This window comes from Apium graveolens, unplaced genomic scaffold (genome assembly GCF_009905375.1).
Source record: "Apium graveolens cultivar Ventura unplaced genomic scaffold, ASM990537v1 ctg5489, whole genome shotgun sequence".
NCBI classification, from domain to species: Eukaryota; Viridiplantae; Streptophyta; class Magnoliopsida; order Apiales; family Apiaceae; genus Apium; species Apium graveolens.
In genome coordinates this window covers 5,605-18,419 of record NW_027418991.1, presented here as the reverse complement: position 1 = coordinate 18,419, position 12,815 = coordinate 5,605, and the positions used below count along the sequence as shown (strand labels likewise).

Sequence of the window (12,815 nt, the reverse complement as noted above, 5' to 3'; positions counted from 1 at the left end):
GAAGTTAATCTTTCACATGTTAAAGTTTGATCTCTGTAACTAACAAACATGGTTTTAAGATATCTTCTCAACTCATTAATATCATCAGTATGAAAAGCATAAGTAGTCTGAGGTACCTTTGTTTCAGCAGCTTCAGAACTGCTCTCAGCACTTTCTTTATCAGCATTTGCCATTAATGCATAGTTCTCCTCACTTTCAGAGTCTGAGGTGTCTGTCCAGCTTTTCTGCTTTGTGACAAGAGCCTTGCCTTTGTCACCCTTTACCTTCTTGCAATCAGGAGATATGTGGCCTTTCTCACCACAGTTATAGCATTTAACATTGGTATAATCTCCTCTGTTAGACTTTCCTCCTCTGCCTTCAGATCTTCTGAAATTCTTCATATCAGAACTTATGCCTTTCCTGGAAAACTTCTTTCCCTTCCTGAACTTCCTGTATGCAATCTTTGTGATTCCTTTCACCATAAGAGCACACAGCTTCATCATCTCCTCATCAGCATCAGTCTCAGGCAAGCTTTCAGAATCTGAGTCATCATCACTTTCAGAACTTGATGACTCAGTATCAGACTTTATGAAAAGAGCTTTACCCTTGTCTTTCCTTGAGGAAGCTGCTTTGGGGGATTCTTCTTCAGCCTTAAGAGCAATTGTCCTTGACTTTCCTCCTTTTCTCTTGCTTCTTTGTTCCATCTCAAGTTCATGAGTCTTGAGCATTCCATAGATTTCATCAAGAGTTGTTTCATCAAGATTGTAGTTGTCTCTTATTGTTGTTGCCTTCAAATCCCAGCATTCAGGAAGAGCTAACAGGAATTTAAGGTTTGAATCTTCAAGATCATACTCTTTATCAACCAATGACAAATCATTCAAAAGTTTGACAAATCTATCATATAGATCATTCAATGACTCATTAGTCTTTGAGTCAAAGTGTTCATACTCTTGAGTGAGTATTGTCTTCATGTTCTTCTTAATTATGTCAGTTCCCTGACATCTTATTTCCAGAGCATCCCATATCTCCAGAGCATCCCATATCTCCTGAGCAGTCTTGCAGTTGATTACCCTGTTTGACATTACATTATCAATGGCACTATGCAGTAAGTGTCGTACCTTAGCATCCTTCGCAATTGATGCTATATCTTCAGCAGTATAATCACTCTTTTCCTTTGGGTGCAGTCTTTGCTGCTTCACCTGCAACTGCAACAGCAAGCTTGGTTGGTTTGTGAGGCCCTTCCTTGATTCTATCAAGGTATTCTGGATCTTTTGCTTCCAGGAACATGGTCATTCTCACCTTCCATATGGGATATTCAGATGGTCTCAGTATGGGAACTCTGATGGTCTCATACCGACTCTGAATTTGTGTATTTGGTGGTTCCTCAGTTTTGGTAGGCTTAGTTGGAGTTTCTATGTCAGACATGATTGTGTTTGGATCTTTAACTGTATGTGTGTTAACAGATAGGCTCTGATACCACTTGTTAGGTCACACGCACTGTAGAGGGGGTGAATACAGTGTATAATACAATCAAATCGAACTTTAAAATCTTAAGTAACAGAAAACAAACTTTATTGAAACAATAAACTCTGTTACAGTATGAAACTGTTACCTCTCGGTGATGAACAAATATCACGAGAGCTGCTAGGGTTACAATGAATAATCTTCTCGAATATGATAACACTTATAGAGTAAACCCTATGTCTGTGTTTATATACTACACAGTTACAAGATAATCACTAATTGATATGAAATATAATTCTGCTTCCTAAAATATATCAATCAGATATCTTTTCTTCCAAGTATTCCATTCTTCACGGAACTCCTTCTTCATGCATATCTCTTCTTATGTTTATCTTGATCTTCTTTCCTTTAATCAGCTATTGTCCTTATCTGATCGTCCTTCAGCACTTAAGTTCTGATATCTAACTTCTGATGTTTATCTCCTGATAATATAAGTACTGATATCCTTAAGTCCTGACTTCCAGTATAAGTACTGATCAACGGTTAAGTACTGATTTGTCCTGTTAAGTAAGATCTGAAATCTAAACATAAATTATATTAGCCATGACATTATCAAATATATCTAACAGGTTTACTAGCTAATTACTAAACATGTACAAACCTATATAATAATTAAGCAAATGCATATCTAACCTCTTCAATACTAACCAGGATCTTTTAAGTTTAAAGTATGAAAACAAGAAACACACTCTACTTTTATTACAAACCCGTCACACAACTCTCTTTATTATAAACTATTGTCTGACAAGTTTTAATCTACATTCATCTTTATTCAAACACACACATTATCTATCCACACTACACCTACTCAGGTAACTCAAAGCTTTTTTCCTGAACCGGGATCAACACTTTTGGTATTAGAGGGTCCCGCTGGTTGACTCACTTCTTTACCACGCGGGTCCTGATAGGTTTCATTTTCCTTCTTAACTGAAAATAATAAGGTTAATAACAAAAAAAAGGGGGTGAGCCATAAGTTGCTCAACAATTCCATAATATATATAAGCAGTATCATACTAAGCTAAATGAACCAGTACTTTGGTTACATCTGCAAAGATATAACCTCACAAGAAAACAATAAAGGCCATTATCGACGAGTATCAATAAACTAAACTGGACATAAGTTCGCACCCATATCCTGCTAATCAGCCATGATACAATGCAGATCCATACCTCAATGTATAGATCCATTCGAGTACCCAGGCTCTACGGCCCAACACAAGAATCCGGTTAAATTCCTCAGGATCAAGCGTATACCTGATCCTAATCATCACCATCCAGTCGATAGATGAGCAATCAGAACGATCGGTATGCTTTGATGTATCCCAACATCAGAATATATCAGGATGTATGCATATATATATATATATAAAGTATTGGAATATGAATAAAGGATTCAACAAAATGGGAGAAATCAGGAATCAAAATGAAATTTGAAAAAAGAATAGTAATTGTGTATCAGTGTTTGTGAACATGAATTATCACTGTGCAATTGCGATAAGAATCTGAAAGTAATTCGCTATTCTGAATTTAGAATAGGGGAAAACTTGCATTTCACGTGACCTACCACAAGCACTTCACCGTTCTCTAACCCTGGCTCTGTCCGCCTTGTTGGCTTTGTCTCTATCAAAGAAATAGACTTATTTAATCAACTCGTATATCAATCGCGTCTCAAACCGACTTCACATAGCCCTTATCATCTACCCATACGCTTATAATTGACTCGTATAACAATTAATAACAATTAGGACTCGATTAACCACATAATGCACATAGCACATAAGTCACATAGTCATTCTAGTTTAAAATAATTTTTAGAATCAAAATCGACTCGCTATTCGTATTTGTGAACAATATATGGCTTATTTCCTATTTTTCGGAATTTATTGGACTAATCTCTATAAGTAATAGGGCTTATAAGTAAATAAATATCGAAAGTCGACTCGCTTCTAAAAGAAATTAGAATTTAAAATTATTTTTAATCAAAACAGATCATTTTTCTGAGTCGAAGGGCTTTCGTTTCGCTTAAATCGAATAAACGGTTCAATTATTGTTCGATAAATAAGAATAAATCAATTTATTATTCAATATAATTAGTTATTCAAAATTATTGAACCTCAAAAAATTTTTTAAATAATTATTTAGGAAAAATCAGAATTACAAATGATTTTTCCATAATCTTTGGAATGAAAATGAATTTATTTTAATTTATCGAAAATAATTTGAATAATTATCATAATATTTAATCATTTTTAAATAATTAATAAATAAATAATGAATAATTAAAGAAATAATTAATTTTGAATTTTAGAAAACTTTTCAGGATTATTTATAACATAAATCAATTAATTAAATAATTAAGTAATCAATTTATAAAATAAATAAAACTGATTTTTATAATTAATAAAAATAAAACTAAAATTCCAGAAACAAGTTTTAGAAAAGGGAATTTGGTTAAATTGAATCAAAACAAGATTTCCAAACGGGTTGGGACCAGGTCGTGAAGAAGAACCCGGGTCACCAAGAACCCAGAAACCGGCAACAATCCGGCCACCGGAAAATTTTCCGGCTAGTCCAATTGAGGCCAAACCAGGCATAATTTGTTCACGTTTTCAGGGGGTTTTCATTCAACATCAACCCAGGAACACAACCCCCTGGTTTATATCCATCCCATCACCTTGTCGTTTTCTCCGGCCAAAAACCCGAAGAACTCCAGCCACCGTGCCTCATCTCCGATGAGCTCGATTTCAGGCAAAAACATGAACCGTTTGTACTCGTTTGTACAGGGAATCAATTCTAAATTCTATCCTAAACATTATTTAATCATCAACACCACTTAATAACCCTCAGGACAATTTCTCCGATCAAACCGACTTAAAATTCGGCCAAACTCCGATATGCCTAAATCGTATGCTAAAATTCAGGTTCTATATATCAAAATAAAGCTTATAACATGTATAATCAAACCCCTATACTCAAACATATCTCAGTTTTTTCTAAAATAAAAAATGATTAAACCAAAAATTACATAAACCCTAGAACACTAATTATGAATTCAAGCAATCGTTTGTGAAATTAATTAGCATGAATCGATCATAAATCATCATATAAAGCTATTCATAGCATCAATTTTATCAGATAAACCCAGAATCAAAAAGACCCAAATCGAGTATAAACCCTAGAAATCGAAATTGAAAATAACGAAGCAAAACATGAAATTGATATTAGAATCAGAAATAACAGATCAAAACATTTGATTTGAGTACTTGAATGACTTGATTCGGTGCAGAAATCAAATCAAAATCACGTCTGGATTATTCAACCCGAATTCAAAACCCGACTCGTTCTTCAGAGGATTTTCCGATTTTCTGAAATTTTTAATAATTAATTATAATTAATTAATAAAAATTAGGCTATTTATAGTAAGTAAAATAATACTCCTAATTAAAATTAAGGCCCTAATTATACATCTAAAAAAATAATTGGACCCTAATTTTATAATTTTTGGGTATTAATTTTTAATTTTTAAATATTTAATATATACAATATGTATGCCAAAAATTCCCAAAAATTGTGAATAATTCAAAAATACAAAGAAATGGTATATTTGAAAGTCCTATAATTTTATAAAAATAAAAATGTGATTTTTGTGGGGTTTTAAGACCCGAAGGGGCCCGTAAAAGTCATTTTTCGCGAAACAAGAAAATTTATAAAATACCTAGATGTTCAGAATAAAGCAATGGTGCAAGCCATTCTAGGAAAAATATGGAAAATTATTTTATTTGAAATATCAGCTATTAAAACACAGTTCGGGTCATATAACTTTTGATACAAAGGCTTTTAATACAAAATAAAATATCCGATAATTACCTGGAAAATACCCTGATGATACGAAATACACGTAGCACATAACAGTTAGGGTTTAATAACTAATTACACATAAATGACATAATAAAACACATAATTTATCTTTATTACGATATATTACAAGCGTAATTTCCCAATCGTTACATCCTTCCCCATAATAGGATTCTGTCCTCAGAATATCGCTAAAAAAATAACCGGGGATACTTTTCTAACATTTCATTTTCAAGTTCCCAAGTTGACTATTCAACCATAGGATTTCTCCACAAAACTCGTACTAGAGGTACAGACTTATTTCTCAACACTCTCTCCTGCTGATCTAGAATTTTTATTGGTTGCTCTATATAAGACAAATCAGGTTGAATCTCTATCGGCTCATATTCTATCATATGTCTAGAAGTATGATAATATCTCTTAAGCATTGACACATGGAACATGTTATGGATATGTTGCATATGAGGTGGTAAGGCTAACTCGTACGCAACTTTCCCGATTTTCTTTAAGATTTTAAATAGACCAACGTATCGTCACTTCAGTTTACCCTTGTTGCCAAATCTGGTTAATCCTTTCCATGGTGATATCTTGAGTAACACATGCTCTCCTTCTTGGTAGTCCATATCCTTCCTAGCTTGATCTGCATATTTGCATTGTCGATTTTGGCTGCTTCGAGTCGCTTCCGAATAAGCTCTATATTTTCTTTAGTTTGCTGGATCAATCCTGGACCTAAGATTTTGCGTTCACCAACTTCATCCCAATACACAGGTGACCTGCATTTCCTTCCGTATAAAGCTTCATAAGGTAGCATTCTAATGCTTGCGTGATAGCTGTTGTTGTATGAAAATTCCACTAGAGGTAAATGCACGTCCCAACTGCCTTCAAAATCAATTGCGCACACCCATACCATATCTTCAATTGTTTCAATCGTCTTTAACTCTGCCCGTCTATTTTCGGATGATAAGTGGTACTTATTTAGTTTGGTACCAAGGTATTCCTGAAATTGTCTCTGGAATCTTGAATTGAAACGTGGATCTCGATCAGATATAATGGATATAGGAACTCCATGTCGCATCACAATTTCCTTGAGATATAAGTGCACTAATTTGTCGAGTGAAAATCTTTCATTGATTGGACGAAAATGTGCTGACTTGGTTAGTCTGTCGATGATCACTCAAATCACGTCATGATTTACTTTGGTTCTTAGAAGTTCTACCACGAAATCCATTGCTAAATGTTCCCATTTCCATTTTGGAATATCCAGTGGTTGTAATAATCCGCTTGGACGTTGATGTTCTGCTTTGACTCGTTGGCACGTATAACACTTACTTACCCACTCTGCTATTTCTTCGTTCATGTTTGGCCACCAAAAGTTTTCTTTCAAATATCGTTACATCTTTGTGCTTCCTGGATGTATAGGATATCTTGAGTTGTGAGCGTCTCGTAATATTTCTTCTTTCAATTCTAGTACATTAGGTATCCAGATTCTCGAGTAAAATCTTAGAATTCCTTTATCATCTTTCGGACTTGTGATTTCTTCTCCTGTTAGGTTGTCATCCTCTTGACTCGTCATTTCTTCTTGACATCTTCTAATCTTTTCCAACAGTTCTGGATGAAATGTCATTGCATAGATTACTTCAGTTGATTCTCCTGGAATACAAACTTCAATTTCCAATTTCTCAAATTCTCTGACCAACTCTTCTGAAAAAAGTAAACATATTCAATCTTTCCTTCCTGCTTAGCGCATCTGCCACGACATTCCCTTTTTTCTGGATGATAGCTGATTGTAACATCATAGTCCTTGATTAATTCTAACCAACGTCACTGCCTCATGTTGAGTTCTTTCTGCGTAAAGATATACTTTAGACTTTTATGATCCTTGTAGATTTCACACTTCTGGCTGTAAAGATAATGTCTCCAAAGTTTCAGTGCAAACACAATTGCTGCTAGTTCCAAATCATGCATAGGATATTTCTCTTCGTGAGGTTTCAGTTGTATAGAAGCATATGCAATTACGTTGTCGTGTTGCATCAATATGCATCCTAGTCCTCGATATGAAGCATCGTTGTAAATGATAAAATCTCCTTGCTCATCTGGTGGCACAAGTACAGGTGTAGTCACTAATCGCTTCTTCAGTTCTTGAAAAATTTCTCCATACTTGTCATTATATGCGAACTTTTCATTCTTTCGAGTCAACTTAGTTAATGGCGTAGCTACCTTCACAAAATCCTTAACAAATCTTCTATAATAGCCTTGCAATCCCAAGAAGCTTCTGACTTCTGTCGGTGTTTTTGGTCTTCCCCAGTTTAATACAGCTTCTACCTTTGCTGGATCAACTTTGATTCCTTCAATGCTGATAATATGGCCCATAAATTGTACTTCTCCTAACCAAAATTTGGATTTTGAGAACTTCGCGTAAAGTTGTCCTTTCTTAAGATTTCTAAAGCAATCCTCAAATGCTCGGCATGTTCTTCTTCGGTTTTCGAGTAAATCAAGATGTCATCAATAAATACAATCATAAATTTATCAAAGTACTTCTTGAATACTCTGTTCATTAAATCCATGACCGCTGCTAGTGCATTAGTCAAACCGAATGCCATTACAAGAAACTCATAATATCCATATCTGGTACGAAAAGCAGTCTTGAGAATATCTTCAGGCTTGATCTTCAATTGATGGTATCCCAACCTCAAGTCTATCTTAGAAAACCATGCGGTTCCTTTTAACTGATCAAACAAATCATCGATCCATGATAAAGTCAACTTATTCAGTTCACGATAATTGATACATAGTTGCATGCTGCCATCTTTCTTCTTAACAAACAATACCGGTGCACCCCATTGGGACACTAGGTCTTATAATTCTTCTATCCAGAAGATCTTGTAATTGTGTTGACAATTCTTTCATTTCAACTGGTTCCATTCGATACAGAGCTTTCTAAAATGGTTCTGTACCTGGTGCAAAATCTATAGTAAACCCAATTTCTCGATCTGGCGGTAATCCTGGGAGTTCATCTGGAAAATTGTCAAGAAATTTACATAAAACTGAAATATCTTCTATCCTTGGGCTTTTTTTTCCAGTATCTAACACATAAACTAAATAAACTTTACATCCCTATCGTAGAAATCGTTTAGTCTGCATCATTGTCAGCAATTTCTTCCGTTGTTTCTCATCCCTAAATATTACCATTGCATTTTCCGCAGTTCGCAATTTCACTTTCTTATTCGCACAATTGATCAGAGCATTACTACTGGCCAACCAATCCATTCATAAAATAAAATAAAACTCTCCGAACTTGAAAGGTATCAAGCACACAGAGATATTTAGGAAAGGTGGCCTACGAGTTGGCCTTACCACCTCAGTATCGGCATGTGCATAATGTGTTCCATGTGTCGTTACTTAAGAAATATAATCCTGACACTAGCCATGTGATAGAATATGAACCCGTAGAAATTCAGGCAGACCTGTCATTTGTGGAGCAACCGGTTAAAATACTCGACTGGCAAGTAAAGAGTCTTAGAAATAAGTCAGTAAAGTTAGTAAAAGTACTTTGGAGGAACCCTAAGGTCGAAGAGTCGACTTGGGAGTTAGAGTCTGATATGCGTTCCCGGTATCCTCATCTGTTTTCTTAGATTCTGGGGACAGAATCCCTTAAGGGGGAGAGGATGTTACGACCGGCATTTTATGTAATATTATTTGTGAATTTGGTATAATATTAAGTCAAATGAAAATATATTCAATGATTGTACGTTTGTGTGAGTGAAAATTTCTGCATTATAAATTTGCTTTGGGTAGTATATGATTTTTCAAAGCAAGAGTTTATTTAATCTCTTTATTTTTGATTTATAAGGAATATTCTAAGCTTTGGAAAAATCTTCTTTTAAAAGGCATTTTGTTCACAAATTTTGAAAATGATTTTATAAAGTCTCTAAAAATACAAGTTAATTTATGGTATAAATTTTATAATTTTTGAACTTGTATTTTATTTTATAAAAATAAATCATTATAAATTTTAGTTGTCATATTTATCAAATTACATGAATAACCTTGCATGCAAACTCTCTTCTATTTAATCAAAGGGCAAAGAAGACATTCTCAACCCCACTAACTCACATTTTGCTAACCAATTTACCCCTTTACCCTTGCATGCAAATCTACCTAACTATATTCGAGGGTTACTCTTGTAAAATCTCAAACCCACTCACATTATAGTCAAATCAATGCATAAAAACAAGTCCAAGAAGTGATCATCACCTCACTTCACCCCACCACTTCACTCTCTTCTCCCTCCCTCCTCCCTCACCTCTCGGTTTTTCCCCTCCCCTCTCGGCAACCACCAAAACCGAGCCCCATCCCCTTCTTTCTTCAACTCTCACTCAAACAATCATCTTATATCCAAGTAATTTTACTCCCTATATGTTATTCTTATATATATTTCAAAAGTTTAGAGTGAAAAACCTATGTTTTGACCTTCCATGGTGATGTTTTTGTTAAACTCAAAGTGAACCTCCTTGATTCTTGTGAATCTAAGGCTTTCACCATGAGATATAGTATCATAGGGTCAAGAATGGCTAGACATAAGAGTGTTACACTTATGAAATGTTGTTCTTACCCTAATCCATTCGGCCATGACTTGATAGGAGCCGAATGGATGGTGTTTTGTTGCCTTGTTACATTTTTGTGTATTTTGTGATGATAACGTGAATTTTATAGTAAAAGCTTGATAAAACCCTTTTGCATGCTAGTTGATCATTTAGTTGTAATCCATGTTAGGCTTGCATGTTGAATTATGATAAAAATTTATTTGGAAATCATGTTGCTTTGGCTTGAAAGATCCGAAAGCATGCATGCATGTAAATCACTTTTGATTTTTTTTGGAAGTTTTGATCATTTAGATTCATGTTGTTAGTGAGCCTTAATTTCAGTAGGAATAATGTATTAATATTGATTTATACTTCTTATTGCATGGTAATAATTCATGGTTATCTATTATAAAAAAAATATATATATCTTGTTGCTTCAAGAGCATAAAGGTTTGTGATTTGTAAAGAGTAGTCTCTTTTGTTTTGCCATAGTTGCACCTTAGGTAAGGATGATCTCACCAAGGTTATTTTGAGAAAAAGGGAGTTAGTTCAGTAGAATACCATGTATAAGTCTTTGTTTAAGTTTTGAGTTGTTGTTAGATAGGTTTGTCAAGTCAAAGCCTTGGAAAAATGAGAGTTATAGTTTCTGCAGAAAAATCAGTTTAGTACCCTGAGGTTTAGAGTGAGTTTTGACCATGTCATTGATGTGCACTTTGAGGCCCAAGCTACCAGAAGTTAGTATGGGGAGTATATAATAGGTTTTAGGAGTTGGTTGGAGGTTTGCATGTCATTTGGTTAGGTGCACAAGTAGAATAACAAAATCTGTCCAGCAGGGGACAGTTTTGTTGCAACTTAGAAATAGGGAGATTTGGCCATGTCATGGGTAGGCCCTCATTAGGCCCAATTGGGCCTTAGTTATAGGGTATGTCAGAGAAGTTTTTCCAACCATAGTTCATAGGATATGAGCTAGAACCATGTGTCACAAGATAATTCAAGTCAGGGCATTTTCTGCCCAGAAAAACAGGGGAACCTTGGACTTTTAGCTTAGGCCCAAGAAGGCCCAAGCCAGGCCTTTGAGCCACATCAAGCTTGTGAGATGCCCTTAGGTCAGGAGAGTCTTGTGTAAAAATTTTGAAGAAAAACTTGTAGTTTAAGAGTGTCTAATGCACTCAAGAAACCTTAGTTACCATTCTGAAATTTGCACCAGTGAGCACTTTCACTTATCACATAGCTTTAGAACACTTAGAAGTGAGTATTAGGTCGACCACCATAGTTGTAAGATAGTATAAGGTCAGTAGAGAAAAAGGCACAAGTGAGGGTCAATAGGTTTTGGATAATTTAGGAAAGGCACATTGAGTTAGGAAGCCCAAATTTGAAGACTTTGTTTAGTTAGCGACCAAGTGACTTAAGTGGTGAGTCGAGATCATCCAAGCCTAGTGTGGCATTATGGTGTATATGATGTTATTTGGTATTAATATATGATATGTGATTATGTGGCTACGTGTGTACATTTGAAAATATAATGGTGGATATGAATTAAGTGCGTATAGGCCTAAGTGCCATCCATGTTTAATTTCGGGTTATAAATAGGTTAAGATGGTAAGAATATATTATAATAAGGATTATTATTATTTATGTAGGATCTCGAGATGAGGGAAAACTTGCCATAAAAGTCGAGTGAAGCTCCAGTTGTTGCTCCTACCAGTCAGACCAGACCAGTCTATCTCAAGGCAAGTGATTCAACTTGACCTTCGTATTTACTGTAAACAGTTCATATATATATCGATGCAATTATCCTGAGTCATTTTGATATATTTAAATCAAGCGTATCTTTTGTTTATCTTTGAGTTACATAGAGATGCCATGAACCCTTGAGTACGTATTGCAAGTATTTCAAAAGTCTTTCATGATAGTTTAATGCCATGATAAAATAGAGATTTGTTATAATACTTTATTGATCCTTTTGATTATCATGCTATTGATCCCTGAGAAATCTTGATATTGCACCCTGATGCTTTGATTCAACTCTTGAAATAACCTCGATAGAAACTTTATCTTGATACCTAAAAGCCAATCATTTCTTAAATTCATTCATGATTGTTTGATAACCCTATCCTTACCCTAAAGCTTGATACCCTGTTATATCTTGAGCTGATGATCACTTTCTTTATATTTTAACACCTCTATCCTATTAGAACCAGTGATGCTTATCTTCTTGATGTTCTAATACCTATACCTTGTCTACAACCATTGCTTTAAGCCTAGTTTGGCATTACTCTTTCATATTATCCAATAGCCTTGCTCAATTTCCTTGTCAAAGTTCTTGTTTATGGAAACCTCTCAATTACCCTAATATAGTAAAGTCTAGTGGATCATGGCCCTGAGATTTAGTGTCATATTTCCAGTGTTTCAAGTCGATCTATAATCCCTTGATAAAAATTATTACAGTCGAAAGAGATTTTGTCATAAATCGGCATCAGTTTTTAAAATGATTAAAATGTGGATTTTTCAGTCCCAAAGGGGGATAAATGTTTTATTTGAATGGTGGATCTGGACTGAGACGCGAGTCCTTTCCACACTTATATTAGGCTTAAAAGTTGCCTAGGGATTCCCAATAATGTTTTAGAACCCAGCGAGGTTCGGGATTACTTCGCGGCTGATCACCGGCTGTAATCCGTAGCGTCATAAAATGATTTTGATTAAGAATGATTTTAAAATTGTTTTGATGCAAGCAAAATGATGCCAACTCACATGAGTTTTATCTCTCGTTATCATTGATTATGTCTTTCCATTGTCATTCCTAAAGGTATATCTCGATTTATGTTTTGCGTTGTACTGTTAGCACTTGTTGAGCTTTTGGCTCACTTCTTGCTT

At 34.8% G+C, this 12,815-nt stretch overlaps 1 protein-coding gene across 1 annotated transcript in view; it reads right to left on the bottom strand.

The window, feature by feature from the left end:
- Window positions 1–7,728, bottom strand: part of LOC141702681 (putative mitochondrial protein AtMg00860) — an 85,244-nt gene extending 77,516 nt beyond the window's left edge. Inside the window, exon 1 of the mRNA XM_074506311.1 lies at window positions 7,375–7,728. Coding sequence (XP_074362412.1) covers window positions 7,375–7,728 — 354 coding nt within the window. The remainder of the gene's footprint in view (window positions 1–7,374) is intronic.
- Between the last annotated feature and the right edge of the window lie 5,087 nt (window positions 7,729–12,815).